The sequence below is a fragment of the Crassostrea angulata genome, chromosome 10 (genome assembly GCF_025612915.1).
Source record: "Crassostrea angulata isolate pt1a10 chromosome 10, ASM2561291v2, whole genome shotgun sequence".
Classification (NCBI taxonomy): Eukaryota; Metazoa; Mollusca; class Bivalvia; order Ostreida; family Ostreidae; genus Magallana; species Magallana angulata.
Window position 1 is genome coordinate 31,959,926 of NC_069120.1, and position 24,303 is coordinate 31,984,228.

Sequence of the window (24,303 nt, forward strand, 5' to 3'; positions counted from 1 at the left end):
ACATAAAAATGCACCTGTCCAGTCGTACAAGTGGCCAGCAATATTCACTTGTCCGTATATTTTTAGCTCACCTGAGCTTTTCTGATCACTTTTTGTCCGGCGTCCGTCTGTCTGTAAACTTTTTACATTTTCGACTTCTTCTCCTGAACCACTTGGCCAAATTCAATCAAACTTGGCACAAAGCATCATTGGGTACAGGGGATTCAAGTTTCTTAAAATAAAGGGCCACGCCCTATTGTAAAGGGAAATAATTGGGATTTATTGAAAATTTGGTGATATTTTTTAAAAATCTTCTTCTCAAAATCATTTGGCCAGAAAAGCTGATACTTGTGTGGAAGCATCCTCAGATAGTGTAGATTCAAGTTTGTTCAAATCATGGTCCCCGGGGGTAAGGTGGGGCCACAATGGGGGTCAAAGTTTTATATAGGAGTATATAGAATTAATCTTTAAAAATCTTCTTCTCAAAAACCATTTGGCTAGAAAATTGATACTTGTGTGGAAGCATCCTCAGATGGTGAGATTTTGAGAAGAAGATTTTTTAAAAATACATGTATCACAAGATTTTCAATAAATCCTAATTATTTCCCTTTACAATAGGGCGTGGCCCTTTATTTTACTCAGAACACGACTGGCCAGAAAAGCTTTAACTTGTGTGAAGTATCATCAGGTAGGGTAGATTCAAGTTTGGTTAAATTATGAACCCCAGGGGTAGGGTAGGGGCACAATGGGGACCGGTTAAATCTTTACAAAGGAATATAATGAGAAAAACCTTTTTCTTAAAGAAAAAAACAACATTTTCTCAGAAAAAGTGCAACATTAGTGAAAGCAACCTTAGATAGTGCAGATTCAAATTTGTCAAAATCATATTTTGAGATATAAGAAAATATTGCAGTAGGTCCGGGGGATGTTTTTTAAATTTAATTATTTTATTAGTAAAGAGTTGTTAGTGGAAGGTATAAATCAGAAATATTTTATGGTCAAATTCAATCTTAAAATACAATATTTACACTTGCAAATGTTTTCCCTTATATAACACTGTTTGAGCAATCCGCCGTTATTTCTGCATAACATCATTATGGGTCAAGAGGTCAAAGTAGCGCATGAATAATATAGGTCACTACTTTTTCTATGTACACAAACTAATCGACTTGTGCTGAAACACACCCATTAGATATCGTAATGAAATTAACGTAATTTAGGCATAAAAAATAAACGTATTTGTATTTTGTTATACAAAGTTTTATTCATTCATTCTAATAAGAAATATATCATTAATTGCGGGGATAAATGATTCATGTTAAATAACACGTTAGGCATGTAAACAGAATGTTTATGGTTCGACATCGAAACGAGGCGTTCTTGAAAATTACAATCGTAATTTGTCAAAGGAGTTAATTCAGTTAAAATTTATTTCTGATTTTATAACAAGCCTCGGTCAAAATTGCAAATGCAATATTACAGACCTTTCGTGTGTAGTACATTCACGGATCACGGTCAAATTTAACTCCTTGTGTTTTCTGTCCGATATGTTCCGTTAAAAGAACATCGAAGTTAAAATCGCTTTCCTCTATAATGTCGGAGGAAATCATTATGCTCTCGAAACTGATTCTGCGATAGATTTCCCCCTGAAAATGCCCAAGTATAACTCTAACTCAACTTCCAATCGCTTGTTTTTAAATTTCTAACCGCTCTGCGACTTCAACACAGGTGGTACTATTCCGCCAAGCTTCAATCAGTTTTTTCAATTGTACAAGTGAATTTTCTTTTCTGTTTCCCTTTTAAATGATAAAAAAGTGGTGTCTCCTCAAAAGTAGTGTCATATTCATTTATCACAATAATCAAATGCTTGCAACATTGTTGGACTTTTTTTTGTTACGTCATTTTAATCGAGGCGGCTTTCTAGGTCATCACAAAAGAGGAAGTATGGAGCATTGTTATTGTCATAATTTGCAACAAATGTAAATATAAGAAATAAGATATCATTTTTGGATATCTATCGGGATATAGATACGGGTTGGTACATGATCAAATCTTCCATAAAGCCCTTTGGGCTTTATGGGATTTGATCACGTGACCAACCCGTATCTATATCCAAATAGACATCCAAAAATGATACCTTATTTCTTAATAATCGGCAATTATCAATACTACTGTTTATACAATAGGCTGACACCGGTTGTGTTAATAATCTTGCCCTAAGGCTGAGATCTTTACGGCAATTTCACTCCCTGTGTATATAAGGAATGAGTACCGTTATTGGAGTGATTATAGTTCATTGATTAATTATTGTCCAGTTCTTTGATTATTGTTAGATAAATTTTTTAGGAAACGTATGTATGTCGTATATCGTCATTATCAAGTCATACAAATGATCGATCTATTTCGAACAGTGTCTATGTAAAACAATAGCGTGTAACTGCATTACTCAGGATACAAAGTAAACAAGTTTCATCAAATCATAGTAATTGCTAAGCTTCCTGCACTTGAGATCCCCCTTTGAAGTCCGACACGAGACAGGTGCATGCCTATGACACCGGAAATTGTTAAACAAACATTGACGTTAAACAAACATTGACCACGCGCCGAGTCAACAGGTGGCTGGTTACGTAATGGCAAATACACTGGCGATAGTCAGAGTGGATAATTATTTTAATACTTGGGAATAAAATATTACTGACAAAGTAAGTTTAGTTTTGCATAACACGCGATATCGGGAATTGTTTAAAATGCAAGCGACTTTGTAGATATTGCCGGTATTTGAAAATATGATGCATAAGTATAAAGCGTAATTGTTTAAATGTTAATCATTAATAATAATTGGTAGCAATATCGGGGACATCGTGGCATCATACACTGATAATGTTATGCAGTTTTATACGCCATTTTGAAATGATAAGATCGACGTATGGTCTGAATCGACGTACCGTAGGATTTTGTTTAAATATTGGCTAAAAATGAGCAATTCGACGAGTCGTCCGCATCGACGAGTCATCGGGAAAATACGGTAATTGAATTAAACACATCTTAAAGTTCTCAAATCTAAAATTTTATGGCTATAAGCTTATTCTAAGTAGATTTTTTTGCCCATTTACAGTAATGCTTTTTCAATAGGAAAATCATGACAACGTGTTTCACATACGCAACGTCATCAATCATTACTGTGAATTAGACGTAAAATACAGCACTTTGTTATCAGATCTTTTCACATTGCTGCATATAGTTGTAAGCTTGCATCTATGCTATTCATTTATTTCAGAAACAAAGGTTTGTTGTTATTTCTACTGTCAGAGCAGTTGTCTGCCAGTGAAAAGTGATTATTCCCCCCCAAAAATGGCGGTTGTTTAGTTTCAGTTTATTTGAGGATATCAACGAGAAACTAGTTAGTGGCGTATTCTACGTGATCATTTTTCATTTACATAAACACTGTCTTTTCCATATAAACAATCAATAGCTAAAATATATAAGTAGCTTTTGTTCTTAAACAACATACCGTAATCCGGTGAATATAATACGCACTTTTTTCCAAGCATTTTTTACCGTGAGAAAGGGGTGCGTATTATACATCCCTATAGGATTTGGACATATTTTTTCCCTAGCTGAAGCACGGGGTATCATACTGCCGTATTACCTATGCTGTTCACAGACAGGACAGCTACCCCTCTATACATCGTAACATTCCTTCATTATCACATATATGTTACTATGTAACCCTTAGGAAATCATTGTTATAGCATGTAATTAAAGAAAATGTACACTTTAAGTCTGTTAATAAATAAACTGTTTCAAAATGGCCTTTAAAAATTAATTTGAACTGCCTATTCTTTATCTCCGTGTACGCCGCCATTACAGCTGTTATTAATAGAATGCGTACTTCGATGGCCACGTGCTATTTGTAGCCGATCTTTGAAAACAGCTTACACATCATTTGGCTCAATTTTAACCATTTTCAAGTAATGCTAATTAATTTATTGCAGATAATTATGAATATAAATAATTCTATAACCTATTCCGTTAATTGAAGCCAGTGAAACAGTTGTGGTCCCCCACCGCTAACGCTTGACACCTTGGGTATCTCAGACACCCCCTTAGGCTATGTGTACTATACACAACACAACTATTTGTGCATATATTTTATTATGTTCCAGGCCTCTAATTGATCACTTTGATTGGAGTCATTTAAGAATTTAATTAGGTCCGTTATCTCCATACCTGTACATCGTCTGTTTTTCACTTCACAGGGATTGTAATGACTAAACAATTATATCACGCTTGTTAAAAGTAGTTGATTTTTTCACGGTAGAATATTTAATACAAGGCCTATTTCAAACATTGATTATGAATTAAAGATATTACCACGATGTATTAGTTACAATAAATCCGTATCTAAGAAAATATTGTGTTTTTCTTATTTACAGTAGCCTATTCCCGCGATGAAGTTGAGCGTGCATACAAAGTATAACTGCTTTGTTGATACTCAGGATAACTGTTTGGTCAATTTTTTTGATGCGTATTGTACATCCCAACAAGCTTTTTTTCACCACTTTCAGGCCCAAAGTGGGGGGTGCGTATTGTACACTACTGCGTATTATATTCACCGGATTACGGTAAATTATGCGATTTTCGTGACATTATTCAATATGTCATATTTTAGTAATGAACTTTGAAAACAATATAAGAAGTAACGTATTATACATATTTTTTAATCATGATCTGTTGTACAACTTATTGATGTAATTACAGTAGCACTGAACTATTCTTTTGAAGTTTTCAGCACGGTAACTAGACTTTAACCTGTATACTCACAGATAAACACAATAAGAAAAAAGTATAGTTAATAATTAATCTACCACTGCCAGGATCATGCCCTTTACACCCCACCAACCTTCCTGTTCAAAAGATTTTTTTCATTCGACTTTATGCAGACTTTATGGAAAAGGGCACCCATTTCCTGGATCGGATGATATTCACCCCCATCCAATATTGATAAATTTCACATAATTTAAAAAGGTATTTTTTTTTTAGTGTATGTGGGATATTTTTACTTTCCTAGACACATTTTTTTTGGAACAACTGTGATCGTTTTTCTACAATTTTTAAGCCCCCCCCCCCTCACCGCCTTTGCTTATTCACATTTCCGGCATGCCCACACCTGAAAAAGAACATCCATCCACTTTTCATCTGTGTGTGTTGCTATTCCACTGCAAATATGTAGGTTTAGTATCATAGAGAAAACATGCAGTATGCAGAGATTGATTCGGTGTTTTGAATGTATATTTCACCATCGGTTTAAGATTACTATCAACCGTCCATTACCCATAATACACAGCTTATGCATGCATATAAATACACTGTCAGTGCGCTGTATTCAAGCTGTATAATAAGTCTTTATGTATCCTACATGTACATATTTCAAAATCATTTGTAAATCTTACACACTTCATCAAAGTCGTAAATAATTTAATGAAACGGCTCCATCGACTAAAATAAATATGAAAATGAAGCCAAGGTTCTGACGGGATCGTGAAACTGTCTGATATTCTCAAGTTCTTCAGTAATTGTCACAAGAAAATGAAAATATATTGAGATTGGTCTTGACGATTACAAAGTTATTGATTAATTAATGCTAATCGAATTAAACATAAGTTCCAATAAAAAATATGAGGTATATTCAACGTTAATAATATTATACAGTTTTTTCGATCATGATTTATCGGTATTAATTAAAGCAGAAAATAGCGAGTCAATAATGTTATATATATGGTAGTAAAAATATGAGCTGTAATTATGATGTCAAACATTTTTAGTAATACATTATCACTAACTACTCATGTTTGAAAAAATATTCCGAACTCTTGCGACACCGTAGGTACTGGCACGATAACAGTTTCTCACTTTTTTTAAGCATAACGCGTGCAACTTAAAGAATCCTGTATATATAAAAAAACATGCATAAACATAATGTACAATAAATTATTTTGTTTATCGTCTAGTTTTTGTTTGTAACGTATATTTAGAAATCATGTCAATGAAAAATTTGGAGGTAAAAGTAATCACTCTTTCCTTTTATCTATTTGTTACTATTTCATGACCATTTTTGTTCTGGCTCTTTGTTTAAATATATAACTTGAAATAGGAAGTTTTAATTTTTTTTTTAAAGTATAAGAGTATGATTACATCATTTCTGAATCATTCTCAGGAACGGACATCCAGATAGTGACTTTCTGCATATTTAAATTCACTAGTGTTCATTACATTGAACAGGACCACTAAAATATTGACTGTTTAACACCTTTAAAACACATACAACAGTATTAAAAACAAAATTGCCGATAGGAACATGATAGGAACATGAAATGGTGTTTTTATTAAGTTGTAATTTAGTTAACTTCTTTGTTTATAATCACATCAACCAAGTATGATTCCCTCTATTTCTAAAGAAACTTAATTGTAATTCATACTCTGTTGAAACTGACAGGACTGAAATGGACACGCTTCGTTTATCAATTGGTCGAAACATTAATCGACCTAGCTAGGAAAAATCTGGACTGCATGAAAGAATCATGATGAAGTCAGACTCAACCTCCCATTTAAGATGATTTACCCTTTCCGTTAATTTATTGTATTGATGTTTTAGTTAATTTTACCTACTCTTTATGAACAATTCATTAATCTGTTAAAATGAGGATGTAAATACAGTTAAACTTCGGTATCTCGAACTTGGCGGGACTGAGTAAAAACTTCGAGATATCCGAGGGTTCGAGATATCGAAGTTGATGAAAGTTGGTCTTTAATGTTTCTAGACACGCAAATGCACATATTTTTTTCTATACGTGTATACACACATGTATATAGTCATTTATGTTATCGTAATTCATAGTGTATAATAAAACACTCAAAGATTTAATGTGTTTTATTTCATTTGTATAAACCTAAAATGTTCTTCAATTATCTTGAAAAGCAATACTTTATAAAAAAAGACTTCCGATCGTCTTTGTTTGTCAGCAATTCTTGCAACTGGATATACATTATTCTAGGTAAATTGATAAACCAATTACGGTAAAAAGAACAAAAACGGAAAACGAAAATCAACATAACTTATGCCTTCTCGACTTCTGTTATAGTCTTGAATTTTGTTTTAATGGTAAGCACCATTGCTAGATCATCTAACTGTCTCCCGGGATTAAGACCGGGTCCTTCGTTAGATTGTTTATCAGAGATGATGGGTACTGAGAATTGAGTGTATAGTGTAAATTCAACTCAAGAAGTATTTGATTAATTTCTTGATTTCTTTTTCACTTTTATGTCTTTACAAAATAATCAGTCCAAGTTATATTTAATTATCGTGTCCTCCGATGTCACTATGTAAGCATCGTTGATAACCTGACTTGCATAATTATGAAGAAAGGGTTTCAACATCTTGGGACTGTTAAGGCGTGAAAATCACAGGTGACCTCGCAGTAATAGCACGTGCTATACTAACGGATCTGTTCAATAGACAGGAAAATCGGCGTAAAAGAGAGACAGTGCACTGAAGGTGTGAAATTACCAAGGCGGTTAATTGACTTGACTTCGAGATACCGCATGTCTTTTAGTGACTGGGGCCGTAAGTTTACTTCGAGATAAGCGGGGTATTCGAGATTTCCGTGTTCGACATACCGGGGTTTTTTTATAATCATTTATATAGTAAAACTGGTCGGGACCACAGACATACCTCGAGATATCAGTGATATTCGAGATATCGGTGTTCGAGATACCGAAGTTTAACTGTAGAAACAACAAAATACTTTCATTGATGATTCATGCGGGTTATGACGGTAGCGAGCATCGCAGAAAAAATTACATAAACCTCTACGGTGTGTTATGTTAATTATATTTATTCATTTTTTTTTATTATTTTTTTTTTTTGCAATGTTGCCACCTTCATATCGTGCATAAATCACCAGAGAAAGCAATTATTTGTTCGATTTGGGCTTACTATACACACCCAGTTTTGCCTCTCCATTTCATAAAAAAGCATGTGTACTGAATCATAGCTCTATAGATACTGATAGAGCCGAAACCCTCACGATCCAGTTCTAAACATTAAATCCATCGGTCGAAAAAAATCATGGGCAGAGATAAAAATAATATATGCGGAAAAAGTGAGATTTAGCGCATTTTCAACAAATTCCCACAGTGCCTTCTAAATATTTGATAATATTCAAGACTACATAGGAAATCGGGGCCGTTAATATTTTTTTTATCTAAAAACAATTGATATAACAGTAAAACTTCATGCAAGATATTTCATCAAAATATATAGGATAGAAATAATTAGACTCGGCCTCGTTAAGGATAAAAACAAGGAAATGTGTTTTTAAAGGGCATACATGTATCAGATTCACTTGTACATGTAAATGCAGCGTTTTACTTAATATTAAGAGTGTGTGAGGAAACACAAGCACTTGTTATCTAAACTTATGAGAAACTAACGACGATTCAAGTACATGTATTTGTTACGTTCATTTTTTTTTTTGCTTTCTTAATCCACGCACTATAAGCGTAGATTCCTACGTATATTTAAACGAGAGGAATTATTATTCGTGTAAAATGGCGAATCTCGCGAATTTTAAAATCTTGCTTTTATTTTTGGACATATGTAATCTACATTAAACTATGAAAAAAATTCGGCATTCGCGAGTTTATGTTCTCGCAATTTGATGGAAAACTGCTGAATCGGGGAATTAAGTACCCGCGTAAAATAAGGAATCAGCAGTATATGGTCTGAATAATGATTTCCTTTCTTTAAAATAAAATTATTTTTTAAAATTTCTTTTATATGTTGCAAATATGTTAATATCAATGCGCTTTAAAAAAAAAAAAAAAAAGGGTGAAGCAGCCACATAAAATTAATAGCAAAATATTTCTGTAAAACTTCACCAAATCATATAGCCAATTTGGAGCAATAAGCTAATACGGAGAAAAACAGAAATACATGTAGTTTATCAAATGTGTGTGCAAATAGAGTATAATATTTTTAGAGATCATTTAAAATAATGTGAAAACTAAATTTAGAAAAAGGTATAAAAACTATACGCGATAAAAATGACAGGTTATATATTTTACGCTTTTCAGACAACGTTATGACGTAATGTCATGTTTGTGACGTTATTTCTCTGTTTTGTAAAATATGTCATAAGCACCCTTTTGTCATGGGCGCAATCATATGGTTTAACTTATATGCAAGCATTTTGACATATTTTTGATTCTTTAAAATTGTTTAGACTTGCCTCTGGACAATTCTTGGGCTGACACAAGTTTGATTTAGGTTTATATCCCAGTTGATTTTGATCTTCTTGAGAACTGTAATGCTCAATATGTTAAATGACTATACTGTGACAAAAAGGGATCAATGATAAACAGAATATCCTGGGAAAAAATTGAGTTATAGCTCTTTAACATATGTGACAACATTTTTAAGTTAAGTTTATTCATCAATCAAGTGAGTAAGGATATGAAACGTCATACAAAATGATTCATGCCTGTTAATTGACAATCGTTTATAATGGAGAAGGCCAATTCAATTTTTCAATGAATTGAGCGCATTCATTCTGGTGCATTGAGGTACACTTTTCTTCTTTCACGTATAGGATTTTTAAAAATAAAATACAATAACTAGTAAGTAGTGAGGGGAGAAAATGTACCTTTATGCTCTCTGTATTTTAATCGCTTTATAAAGTGATGGGGGGGGGGCTAAAATAAAGGAAACTGGAAGTTAACCGTGAACACCAACTGAAAATTTAGTTATTTATATTGCATATCATACATGTTAACCTCCAGTGATGAAAAATAGGTAGATTTTGAACTCAAAAGCGGTAGCATTGCGCGCGGTTTCAATTTTCATGTGAAGCTAATGGCTACAATAAGGAATATAAAGGAATGCAATAAATGAAACAATAACACTATTATTGTTCTGTCGCGTAAGGACGCCCTGGTCTGGTCTTGCACAGAATGTTTAACCTCTTACAAGTACATTAACAACAACTCCCAGGAAGATTGCCAATGTGTATTTGGATTTGGATTTGGTAAAAGACTGAAATATAAACAAAGGATACAATGAAACACTTTGAATTTCATACAAAATAAATTTACACACCGTTATTAAGTGATGCTAATATATGGTTATCAATAATAACACTATACATAAAGCTTATGACACTTATGGGCTTCCATAGAAATAAAATTTTGCAGCATAACACTTGGAAATACAGTTAACCACAAATATTAGCTCAAATCTATCAGAAAACATTCAAGATAACTTGTAAAACTATCAATATAAAGTTTAGCAAATAATTCACAGAAAGTTGTTCAAATCAAAACAAGCCTATGTTTACATTTGTTGCAGACGACAACACTCCAATAAGAAAGCTTCAATTATTACACATAAAACTGATTATGGCTACTGTAAAAGCTATAAACATGTTGAAATCATCTTTTTACAGAATAATGAACAAGTTTTAAATCATTACTTACTCTGTGGTAGGCTAAACTTAGCAAAACATACAGAGCGCGGTGTTCAACCGCATAAACAAATGGCGGGCTTCGTATAACAATTTTACCGAAAAACATAAGAGAGTTCTAAAATGAAAAATCAATAATTAAAGAAAGATAACTCTAACATTGGACAGAACACTCCCCGCTTGATGACAACGTCATCACTATATATTTACATTACTTAGACAATAGACATATAGTCTATATAGGCATTGACATATTAACATGGTAGCAATAGAACAAGTTCAGCAATTGGACGAGTGTATAAGGTTGAGCGTCCATCTCTTACTACGCGCACTTCACACTTGCGAATTAAACCGTCTGAAGATGGGAAAGTCTTATGAATAATTCCTAACGGCCAATCATTTCTTGCTGTCTGTTTGTCTCTCACTAAAACAACATCACCTTCGCACAAGTTTCTTTTAGGTTCATGCCATTTCTTCCTCTGTTGAAGTGTCTGTAAATACTCTGCTTTCCAGCGGTGCCAAAACATGTCAGCCAGGGCTTGTACTCGTTTCCACTCCTTTCGGAAAAGGTCTTTACTATCAGACGTTTCTGTAACAGAGGTAATTTGCTGAGGCTTCTGAGTGAGCAGCAACGATGGCGACAACGGCACAGGGTTTTCTGCATCTGTGGTGAGAGGAACTAGTGGTCTTGCGTTCATAATGGCGGACACTTCAGCAAGAAAGGTTGATAGAAGTTCATGAGTCAGACCTGTCCCGGGAACATCCGATAGAAGAGAATCCAAGATCCTTCTTGAAATTCCAATAACCCTCTCCCAGACCCCACCCATGTGGGATGCATGAGGTGGGTTAAACAGCCAAGTACATCCTTGGGAGTACAAAAATTGTTTCACACTGCTGTCTTCTACATTGATGGCATTGATGCCAAGGTTGTCTGTTGACCCAACAAAGTTTGTCCCTCGGTCTGATCTGAAAAGTTTGACCTGACCCCTGATTGCCATAAATCTCCTCAAGGCATTGATAAAGGCTGAAGAACTTAGCTCTTCCACTACCTCTATGTGAACTGCACGAATAGTTAGGCACGTGAACATCACTGCCCATCTTTTGCTGCATGCTTGACCTCCACGTGTCTTCCTTGTTACAATTTGCCATGGGCCAAAACAATCCACCCCAACATTGGTAAATGGCGGCCCGGTTTCCAGTCTGTCCGAAGGAAGGTCAGCCATCTTTTGACTGCCGAGGTTTCCTCTAAGTTTCTGACATTTAACGCATTTGTAGATTACAGAGGACACTAATGACTTTGCTCCTGTTATCCAGAACCCTGCCGAACGAATGGACCCTTCTGTGATGTGTCGGCCCTGGTGTTTTATCTGCTCGTGATAATGCAGACGATAAGTATGGCGATGTGGTGACGTCCAGGAACAAGGATAGGATGTTTTTCTGGTTCTGTCAAACTTGAGTGTTTCAGTCTGCCTCCAACACGCAAGAGACCATCATTACCAATAAAGGGTGACAATTTGGATATTGAGCTGGACTTTGGTAGACATTTCCCTGCTTGGAGACACTGAATTTCATTCTGATAGGCTTCTTGTTGAACTTCAACAAGCAGATGTTTCTGTGCTGCTTCAAAGGCATCTACTGTCTTCCACTTGGAACATACGTGCCATCCTGAACAATCTGCGCCATTAACCGATTGAGCTATGTGTTGTAGGTGAGCGATAGCTTCAACAAGTTTCTCCAGTTAGAAAATCTACTAAACCGGTGAGTTCCAAGCTGGTCATGAGGTTGATCCATCATGCTAGTTTTTAAGACAACTACTTCAGCTCTAACTTCTTTGTCCTCATCTGGGTTCTGCAACTCATGCGCATCCTGTGTAGAAACATGTTCGTCCAGGAGAAAGGCTGGTCCTACTAACCAAGGATTGTCCTGCATTTTACTAGCTGCTACAGAGCATGTTGCCTGGTCTGCTGGATTATGATTTGTCGACACATAGTGCCACTGTTGAGGTCGGGTGGAAGCTCTTATCCTCTCAACTCGATTGGCTACATATGTGTAAAATCTTCTAGTGTCATTTTGAATGTAACCCAGAACCACTTTGCTATCACTGTAGAATGTAAAGTCCTTAATGTGAAGATCTAGGTGAGTAGAAATGGATTCTGCTATTTCCACCGCAAGTACTGCACCACAAAGTTCCAACCTGGGGATGGTGTGACCATGCTTTGGTGCAACCTTTGACTTCCCTAAGATGAAACCCATTTCCATGTTTCCATTTTCTCCCTGATATACAAGATAAACCATGTAGATCTTTCAAAGAGTTGACCCAACATTCCCATGTTGCCGAGTACTTTAAAGGTAGGGGTTCATCCCAGTCGCTGGTACATCCTACTAACTGGCGCATGAGTAACTTCCCGTCAATAATGACTGGTGCTAAGAATCCTAAGGGATCAAATATGGAGTTGATAGTTGAAAGCACTCCTCGTCTTGTGAATTGCTGTTCTTCAGTTGAGATGCGGAACAAAAAGGCATCGGACTCCAGGTTCCAAGAAACACCAAGAGTATGTTGGACCGGTAGAATTTCATTGCCAAACTCCAGGTCCTTTAAATCTTTTGACAGGTCCTCAGGTGCGAATGCTTGCATGACTTCATCTCGGTTTGAAGCTATCTTGTGAAGTCTCAAATTTCCTTCAACTTTAAGTGCTTTCTGTGTTCTCTGAAGCAGGTCTATGGCTTGTTCAACTGTAGGTAGTGATTTGAGTCCATCGTCGACATAGAAGTCTTTACACACAAAGTCGCTGACATCAGAACCAAGACAACTGTGATTTACTGCAAGTCTAAGGCCATATGTGGCTATCGCTGGAGAGGCTGTGTTACCAAAAACATGTACGCACATGCGATATTCAACAAGAGGTTTGTGAAAATCGTTTCCTTCATGCCAGAAAAATCTAAGGTAATTGCGATGTTCCTCGTTGACTTTAAAACAATAAAACATCTGCTCTATGTCAGCGACAATGGCTACTTGTTCCTGTCTGAAGCGAAGTAACACACCTAGGAGGCTGTTTGTTAGGTCTGGACCTGAACATAATACATCGTTCAAGGAGATGCCATTATGCTTCACAGCTGAGTCGAATACGACACGTACTTGATCTTTTTTCCTTGGGTGGTAAACACCAAAGATCGGCAAAAACCAGCATTCTTCTCCTTCTATACGGGGTGGCGCTTTTTCAGCATGGCCTCTTTGAAACATCTTTTCCATGAATGCTAAAAACTGCTCTTTCTTCAAGGGATTCTTTTCCAAGCTCCTGTCTAAACTCTTAGCTCTTTTCAATGCTGAATCATAGTTGTTCTGCAGCTTTTGACGATTTGGCTTAAATGGCAGTGGTGCGGTCCAAAAGCCATCTTTGTCCTTTTTGAACTCGGAACTCATAGTCTCTAAGAATGCTCTGTCATTTGCAGACAAGCCAGGTTTTTCATCGTCTTCCGTTCTCCTGAACAAGTTGTCCATGTGTGGTTCATAAATGGAGTTTTTCTCAGACAGTAGAATGTCTTGTTTTTCACATAATCGAAATTGATTTTGGCAAGGGTTTAGCACAGTACCACGTCCATCATCAAGAATGTTAGTTTTTGTGACGTTGATCTCTTCTGGCAAGTGAGAACTACCTAAACAGGTTTCACCTATGATGGCCCATCCTAATGGGAGTTTCTGTGCGTAGGGGGTATTAGCTGGTCCAATACGTTGGTCCAGAACATGGTGAGCTTGAATGACATCTCTTCCAATCAATAGCATGATTTGGGCACTTTCATCCAGGGGTGGAATGTACTGGGCAATGTCAAGTAAATGAGCGTAGTTCTGAGCTACCTCCTGTGTTGGAATTTCCTCGCGATTGTTAGGAAGATGGCTGCATTCAGTGACAGCAGGAAGTTTAAGTCTGACATTCTGATCCATAGATTCCACTACCGTAGGCTCTCCTCCCAGCAACTCGTTCCTTTCCTGCACATGAGGTAAGTATATATTCCACATCCTGTCCTTCAATTCCGAGTGAATCGAAGAGTTGTGAACTGGCTAAAGTATGGTTACTTTGATCATCTAGCATGATGTATGCACGCACACGATTGTCAGGACGGTCTTGCAGATGTACATAGGCTAACAGAATTTTAGCACAAGATTTTCCAGGAAATCTACCACATATCTGAGTGCACTTTGAAGTAATGTCAATTGGAGCCTCCCCGCTGTGAGCTAATGCAGCTGTATGAAGTACTGATGGCGTATCGATATGTAAGGCTGTAGGATGACTGCTACTGTTGCATTCTTCGCATGACACTATCTCCTTACAGTCTTTTTTGATATGAATGGTTGAGGCACAACATCTAAAACATATTCTCTTTTCTCTTAAGAATTTCATTCTTTCCTGAATACTCTTTGATCTAAAGGCTCTGCACTTATTCAGAGGATGGTCAGTATTGTGTATCGGACACTTTCCAGGTACAGAAATATCTTCAGTTCTACTTGCTGTGCTCTGAACTTCATGATGAGTGTTAGTTTTCTTCACAACAACAGAGTTTTTCTGAACATAGTTCGACACATTTGTATCCTTCCTGATGAATGTTGTTTCATAGAGAAAACTTGGGTTATTCCTGATGCGACTTTGTTCTCGTAGAAATTCAGCGAAGTGGGTGAACGGTGGATATGCTGTATGATGTTCGTTCATGTATCTAATCGCTGAGGATGTCCATTTTTCCTGGAGATTGTGCGGCAATTTATTTACGATGGGGTTCACACCAGTTGAAGAGTCATAATGACCAAGCAGCGATTTCATTCGTTCATCACTCTTAATGGACTCAATTTCTGAAACTAAGTCTGACAGTTCATAGAGTTTCTTTGAATCCTTTGCAGTTAGCTTTGGGAATGTCTCCAGTCTTCTCTTTAATGACGACTCTATCATTTCTGCACAACCGAATCGTTCCTCTAGTCTCTCCCATGCTCTCTGTAGACCTCGTAATGGGTCAGCAATGTTTGCCGACTTTATGCTTAAAACATGTCTCTTAGACACTGGTCCACTCCATTTTAACAGAAAGTCAAGCTCTTCAATAGGGGAAACATCTAGTTCACTCATCACTGTCTTGAATGATACTTTCCAAGTCATGTAGCTTTCCGGTCGATCATCAAAGGCTGAGAGTCGAGAAAGCAGTAACTCCTTCTTCAGGAGATAACGTGTGAAATCACCTGTGACAGAGTTGTTTGGTGTGAAGGAGGAAGCTTCTGGGTTTAACTTTCTGATAGGTTCCGCTAAAGGAGGTACACAATATCTGTCATTTTCACTCTTTACATTTGAATCATATGTATCCTGAATATGGGGTGTGTTGGTAGAACACATTCTTGCACAATTATCTTCTTCGACATAGGCTTTTGTTCTAATAAAAGGATCTGCAGGTTCTGTATCTGGAAGCAAACTCCTTGCAAGTTGAGATTCTTGATCGAGAGCATCGAGAGCATTTGCCTCCGCTTCAAGTGCTGCTGTTTCTCGTTGCTATGCGAGTAGCTCTAAATTTACTGAAAGTTCAGCTTTTTCGCGTTTCACTTTGGCTTCGTCAAGGGCCATCTGTTGATCCAATACCGATTGTTTCCTTTTCAAGTCAGATTCCATCTCAGTAAATCTGAGTCGTGCTTTGGCTGCTTCTAGCTTAGCTTTGGCTTGAGCGATAAGCGAGCTCATATCGCTTCTTGAGGATGAATGTTTGGAATTCCGTGAGGAAGTTGACGCACTGTCGTTTTCCTTATCTCCCATAGCTGATTGCCTGAGTACGAGATCTTTTACTGTTCTGTCGCGTAAGGACGCCCTGGTCCGGTCTTGCACAGAATGTTTAACCTCTTACAAGTACATGTACATTAACAACAACTCCCAGGATGTGTATTTGGATTTGGATTTGGTAAAAGACTGAAATATAAACAAAGGATACAATGAAACACTTTGAATTTCATACAAAATAGATTTACACACCGTTATTAAGTGATGATAATATATGGTTATCAATAATAACACTATACATAAAGCTTATGACACTTATGGGCTTCCATAGAAATAAAATTTTGCAGCATAACACTTGGAAATATAGTTAACCACAAATATTAGCTCAAATCTATCAGAAAACATTCAAGATAACTTGTAAAACTATCAATATAAAGTTTAGCAAATAATTCACAGAAAGTTGTTCAAATGAAAACAAGCCTATGTTTACATTTGTTGCAGACGACAACACTCCAATAAGAAAGCTTCAATTATTACACATAAAACTGATTATGGCTACTGTAAAAGCTATAAACATGTTGAAATCATCTTTTTACAGAATAATGAACAAGTTTTAAATCATTACTTACTCTGTGGTAGGCTAAACTTAGCAAAACATACAGAGCGCGGTGTTCAACCGCATAAACAAATGGCGGGCTTCGTATAACAATTTTACCGAAAAACATAAGAGAGTTCTAAAATGAAAAATCAATAATTAAAGAAAGATAACTCTAACATTGGACAGAACAATTATCACATGCAAAGAAAGATTTATTTGTGTTCATTGGTGTAGGATTTTGTAGCTAGCTTTGATTTTCTTTAGTGGTCTTTTCTGGAATTGATTCAAAACAACTTTTGTTATTATTTAACTTGGTGGCCAAAATTGAAGATATATAGTGTCATTTGATAGTTCAGATCTGAAACTTGTCTGTATTTTTTCAAAGTTGACTGTTGAAATCTGCGCTTGTATGAGTCCCTGTGTTTCTCCGTGTCTCTGTGTTCCCCCCCCCCCCCACCCCCCATGGCTTAGTGAGAAATCGGTATGACAAAACGTACAAAACGCATACTGTTCCCCTTTTTTGATCTATGAAGAAAGTCAAATACTTTCAGCCAGTCAGCGTTAAACTTTTAATAATATCTTTTCCTTTTTCGAGGTGGTGATGTCGATGACATTTTTGTAACTAATGTAATCAATGAGAAGTGTTCACCACTCATTGTCAAACGCATGCTTGAAACCCACATTATTATCGCTATGTAAAAAACGTCTGAATGTTCCCGACTCAAGATATCTAAAGAACTAGCAATATTTTATAGCTAGAATGGCTTCCAAAATAAATGGCTACCAAAGCGAGGCAAAATTAAATTTTTGAAAAATTGGTAGATTTTCAATTAAAAGCGGTAGGCGGGAAATGGGGTAAAAAAGCGGTAGGCGGGAAATGGGGTAAAGAAGCGGTAGGCTTCCGCGAAAATCGGTGGAGTTAACATGTATGCATATGATCTTATGTTTGGCAAAAATGGTATTATATGTCAAAGTATGTATTATATGTATTATATGTCAAATATGTCAAAGATTAAGTATATGCAAAAATAAGTGTGAAATACGGATAATCATTTTTGTTTAATCTACCGACGGGCCGCATGGCACAATATCTTTTGAACGCCCATAAATAGCCAGTGTTGCTGAGGCGAGCGATGTGGCCCATTGGGCCTCTTGTTTGTTGTTGAATTTTGTAAGTGAGATAAGGAATATTGGTTTGACTGCAAAAAGGGTATTTGAGCTTAAAACTTGGTCTCATTTGATGTGCAATTTTAATTATGAATATATACATGCCAGAGATGGTGTAGTCAAGTCTTTAGTTTTTTAATTTAAAGAAGTTTTTGAAAATTTAAATTGTTATTCTTTTATATCTTTCAAATCTATCGATAAAATCCAATATGCTGACAAGTAATAACTTTTTAACCGGGTTTTTCAATGGAAAAATCCGGTTATTAAAATGGTGAAAATGGCGGGCGGGCGGGTGGCTGCCAAAAGGGTATCCTCATTGTACGGATAACTCCTCCTACAGTTTTCAAGATAGGAAGTTGTTCTTTTGCAGATCAATTGTACATATATCAGAGGTGTGCATATTGCTAGGATTTTGATTTCCGATAATTTATGAAAAAAAAAACCATCTTTTGAACTTAGTCATTTTTTGGCAAAATATTGCATATACATGTAGGGTACTCCATTTCACTGGATATGGGTTGACATGGATTATGGATACAGTTCACATAAAAGAAAACCCGGTTTGCTGTCACATTGACAGCTTTTCACTTGTTTTTGTTAGTGACTTTGACCTTTGCTTTTTTTCAATCTGTAGTTTCTGCATTTTGCGTCTTTATGCACATTTGACATGTCACAAATCGAGTTAATCGACAAATGTAAAGTCTACATGTTTGTCGAATTTTGACATGACCTTATTTGTCAAAATTTGCCATAATCGCAGGAATGGACCAAAATAAAACAATATTCACTAAACTGCAACAACAAGCTTTGGATCGAAAATATTATTTAAAAACAAAAAAGATATTGAGGTATGATTAAAACTGGACCAAACAAGAAGAGGTGCATGTATGTAAAATTGGTGTCGTTGTCACATAATATTTTGATACCGTGAAATGTGTTTTGGAAATGAGACGGATCAAGAAATTTCTGATGGGGATGAATGTATTATGGGCTGCATGGGGTGTAAGGAAATTCTCAACCATAGAAAATTGGAAAGGATATTTAAGCATTCATGTTCAGTTTCAAAATGTCTACTTTGATGATCTGCATCACAATTAGCTTTACCGAGAATATGAATTGCTGATAGCCTAATATTTTTATCAGAAGCTCACAACCATATCTTTCAAGCTTCGTTGCATGCAAAGATCTGCTGCTCTTGCTCTTTTATGTAAGCCACAGCTATAATGTTGTCAATCAAAAATTTTACATTTAAAAAAAAAATGCTTATCCTTGCAGAGATAAAAGGGAAAATTAAACGGTTTTCAGCTTATATAAGCACATTATGTAAAAGTTATTTTATCCTTCTTATTACCCGCTGTAAAACATGGAATTCTATGGATATTCCATGGACATTTCAAGGAACTACCCTCTCACCTTTCCATGAAACTACATGGCATTTCCCTGGGAGGTCTTTCATGGACAGTCCATAGAAATAGCATGGAAATCATTGGCTAACCAAAATAACCAGTAAGCAGTATTTATAAAATGATTTTGGTATAAATGCCAGATGGTGAAGGTAAACTTGCTGAAAAGATTGAACTTGAATATTGCTGATTTTCTTTTTGTTTTGTTTTTTGTTTAAATGCCCACAGGGAGAGTTTCTGTCTGCCCCTATGGATGGGGATGGGAGATTGTTTAAAATAAAACATGTTTTAAATAAAACATGTATACTAGACACCATCTTCGCTAGCCAAGGGTTTTCGGTCCGCTTTGCTCCCCATAAACCCTTGGCGGATTTCATTATGAAAACTCGGTGACAGGCTCCGCTTTATGATTGGCTGCAGCTGCGAGTAGCTGATCCAATCACAGTGCATGTAAATATAAACTTTAAAAGAAAACAACCGAGTACAGTGCTTCTTCAACGATGGTCTAACCAGATCACTTTAAAACCTACTGTTACCTACATGTATCTATTTTACTGGGATTGAACAGGGACGTATATACTATATATACTATACTTAGTATGTACGTCCCTGGATTGAACATGTAGCTCTACAAACTTGTCATGGCTCGCGTGATCAGCATGGGAAGTAAACATGGCAAATGTAGAAGTTGCCTATCCCGTTAGTATATACGTTTCTGCTTATGGTTATTGCTTTTAAAGATTCAATGATCTTTGTTTTATTTAATTTCTTTGGTCCGCAATATTCACGACAGCGATACCTGGTTTTATGGCATGAAAACTTTCATATACATGTAAATCGGCGACTTTCTCACTCCGGTCTTTACAAAATACGATGAATAAAACAATCTGTGCTTTCCCTTCGTTATTACTTAATTCGTATTTAACATTTTTAATAGCATCGTTGATTATGTTCCGACATTCGGTAGTCAGCATGTTTTTAAGTTGTATTAATACTGTAGTGTGTATATAACCCGTTGTTTAATTCGATTAAAATGTAAATATGCAAGGGGCGCAACTCAAGTTGCTCGCTAGATAGCGCCACCACATCACCGAGTTTTCGTAATGAAATCCGCCAAGGGTTTACGGGGAGCAAAGTGGACCGAAAACCCTTGGCTAGCGAAGATGACTAGACACCTTGTTTTAGTTTATCAATGAAAACATATACACATAAAACCTATCTTGAAAGTTGACAAATATGGGAAAAAAATTTCTATCAGAGTCCTGTACCTTTTAAATATTAGGTCATTCACTCTATGATGATCTTTTAACTAAAACTATAGGCTTCACAATCCTTTTTGAAAGATTTCAGGCAGGGAGTTGGTCATTATTACAATATTATAATTTTTTACTCCAGAATGAAACATAATTAAATGCATATATGAGATTCCTTGTCAGTCTGTGTATGGGCTATAGTACTTAGGTGACCATTAAGGCCTGTTGGGCGTGTTAGCCTCTTGTTTTAAAATGAGTATTTCAGTGACAATTTAAAAAAATTACCCATTGGGACAGTTCACTTATATTCTAGACACTGAAAACAGTTTAAAAACCTTTACAAGGACTACTGAAAGCATTCCTGTAAATTTTAATTTCTTTATTTTATTTTGTTGATGAATATTGCTGAAGATGTTCAATATATTAATTTTGCAGAATGGTTATTAAAGGATTTAAACATTCCCTTGTATTGGATGATTTGTGGTATCTCAATCAGAAGGATTCATGTGCTGCAGTTGTGCCGCATTTAGAAAAGCATTGGAAGAAAGAACTTGAAAGAAGGAAAAGGTAAGATTTGCATTTTACTTTAAATATAATTATGTCAATTAACCTATTGAATTTCTTATTAAGAAAATACACTCATGCATAAATAATTACCGGTACTAAAAATGTCCAAATGTGGAGGGGGGTAAGGAGGAGATAGTGAATAAACAAGCTGATTCAAATGCTTCAAACTTCATTTTTATGGGAGGGCATATTGCTTTGCTGCTGTCTGTCGGTCGGTCCACCAACAGTTTCTGTTCATTTTCTTTGCAAAGGATAAACATATTGAAATGAAATTTGGTATACAGGTTTATCTTGATAATATCTAGGTCAAGTTTGATTACTGTGGAATCATTAAATTTCGTGGGGGCCAATTTTCGAGGATTGCTTAAATTTTACAGGTTCGTAGGGACGGAATTTCGTGTATTCTCTTAAACCCACAAAGGAAATGTGTCTTATACCCTAATTTATTAAATCGTGGAGGATGTTAATTCGTGGATGAGAGGTACCCACGAATTCCACGAAATTTGAGCCACCACGAAATCTATTAATGATTCCACAGTATTTGGTAATATCGAGCAATCTTCAACAGAGTTATGGCGTTTGGACTTAGAAAAATTCGAGTTATTTGCAGTTTCTGTTCATTTTCTTCGCATAGGATAAACATATTGAAATGAAATTTGGTATACAGGTTTATCTTGATAATATCTAGGTCAAGTTTGATTTTGGGTAAGATCGAGCAATTTTCAACAGAGTTATGGCGTTTGGACTTGGAAAAATTCGAGTTATTTGCAGTTTCTGCTCATTTTCTTCTCATAGGATAAACATATTGAAATGAAATTTGGTATACATGAGGTTTATCATGATAATATCTAGATCAACTTCAATATTGGGTACGATCAAGCAATTTTTGACAGAGTTATGGCGTTTGGACTTAGAAAAATTCGAGTTATTTGCAGGTTCCGCTCATTTTTTCCGCAGAGGATGAACATATTGAAATGAAATTTGGTATACAGGTTTATCATGATAATATCTAGGTCAAGTTCAATATTGGGTACGATCGAGCAATTTTCGACAGAGTTATGCCCCTTGGACTTAGAAAAATTCCAAATATTTGCAGTTTACATTCATTTTCTTTGTGGATGTTTCCAAGGGAGGGGGGCATAAGTGTTTCACAAACATCTCTTGTTGGTAGTTGATTTTAATCAGCTCTCCTTTGCAGTTTCTGGCAAACTGGAAGTGAAACTGATTGGCAGAGTTTCTGAAAACCAGAAAATTATATCAGAAATTATATAGGACTGATGACTTAGTGTGTTTTACTAGTCAGGAGCGAGTCTTATCAGTCCGAATAAAACATTTACAAGTGTGACAGTAGTAGTTTAGTGTTATGTAATTGTTAAACAAAATATGAAGCGTAAACATTAAATAAAATCGGTCTTTAAAATTTGATGTTTTTCTTATTAGATTAAGGTCCCCCATACCAAATGAAAGTGGCAAATTACATGCAACAATGAGTGATGTTTGATAATTGTTGTTGTCGAAAACGCGGCCAGTATCGCATTAATGTATTAATACTTAACGCTTACTTGCACAACTGGTCGTGAGTTTCCTATATGGTTAATTCTGTGGAAATCGTAGCTGTGATCTCAATCCACACTTTACAAATGCTGTGTCTCTTGGCCGTCATCTTTTAGTGAAAACCCAAAGATTTATCACTGTAGCTTTGTAGAATAGATGTTTGTATCTATATTTTGTATCTATATGTTTGTATCTATGTCAGTTGACATTAAAAACCTGTTTTCGGTAATACTATTTATTTTGATTGCCCCAAAATGACTCATTAAATATGTGGGTTAAAATTGCCACCACATATTGAATGAATAAATCAAATCCAAAGCGATTTCATTACAGTACGCCAAATATTTGATTGTTTGAAGAAGGGGAATTTTGGTTTTTTTCTCTTTTGACCTTTGGGTTGACCCCGCAAAGGGGAACAACTTTTGAAAAGTGTGGATTGGACTATTGTGCTTTAAATATATGTTGTAGATTTCTCAAGTAACGAGAACAAATAAAGCTTTGATATGATAAAATACTTATTTTTACTAACTATTTGGGCATACATATAGTATGTTAATTGTCCCTCTCGACAGCATTTCCCCTCAATTTCTTCACGGGAAAAAGTTGCAGTCTTGTGGACCATCACACTTGCTTTTGTCCTCATAGTCAGTTAATACATTTAGGTGTAAAGAAAACGGAATGGGTTTACAAGAACCTGTTTGATAAAACTAGTATTGCTTTTGGAATGCACGTCATCATGAAACAGAAGAGTCAATCAATATTTTATCTTCCACTTTAGTGGATTATTTCCATTTGCTCACAACGAAAGTGAATGAAAATTTGAAAAAAAAAATCATACAATATTCAGTCGCGGCAGTTTCGTTAATCAAAGTTTTAAACATTTGTTCTATTGTATTTAGCTATAGATTTATTCAAATCATTTGAATGAATTCGGGAAAGTCACATGTATATTTTATCGCTTCTCGTTACACTTTAACACGCATAAATTACTTGCTACATTTAACTTTTTTAGTAATCTTACAACAAATATTGATTAATTATACAAAATAAGTTTTTAAAACACCAAAACAAATAATATTCAAGTTGAACGCACGTTTTTCTTACCGTACAGCTGTGTATATAAAGAAGATGGGGGAATAAGATGGTGCAACTGCCCATTTGGTTTAGTCGTAAAATACAATTTCAAATTTAGCATTTTTTAAATTAAATATATTAGAGATGTTATAATACAACTTTACAAAATGGTAATTTCTAACTATATTCAGTTTGAAATATTTCAAAAATACGATAAGAAAAAAATAATAAATCTTTAAGTTTTGGTGGTATCGAACCCACAACCTAAAAACCCAAGTTCTATAAAGTTTCCTAATGTCTGGTGCTCTAACCACTAAGCCATTTCATTCAGAATAAAGTGAGTTGTTTAAGTGCTATATGAGACATTAGCCACGAATTTACGGACTTGTATTATTTTTCTAAAACGTTCAATTGTTGAGCTACAAGATGACATTTTTGAACTATAGT

The 24,303-nt window shown here is 35.6% G+C and overlaps 1 protein-coding gene across 6 annotated transcripts in view; it reads left to right on the forward strand.

Moving 5' to 3' along the window:
• Positions 1-24,303, forward strand: part of LOC128168234 (multidrug resistance-associated protein 1-like) — a 404,229-nt gene that overhangs the window by 111,134 nt on the left and 268,792 nt on the right. For 5 of the 6 annotated variants that reach the window (XM_052834423.1, XM_052834426.1, XM_052834422.1 and 2 more), the window contains one exon: positions 21,097-21,228. In XM_052834423.1, coding sequence (XP_052690383.1) covers positions 21,097-21,228 — 132 coding nt within the window. Of the gene's footprint in view, positions 1-19,316; positions 19,512-21,096; positions 21,229-24,303 lie in introns of those variants that run through there. The other variant, XM_052834427.1, reaches the window with a different exon arrangement.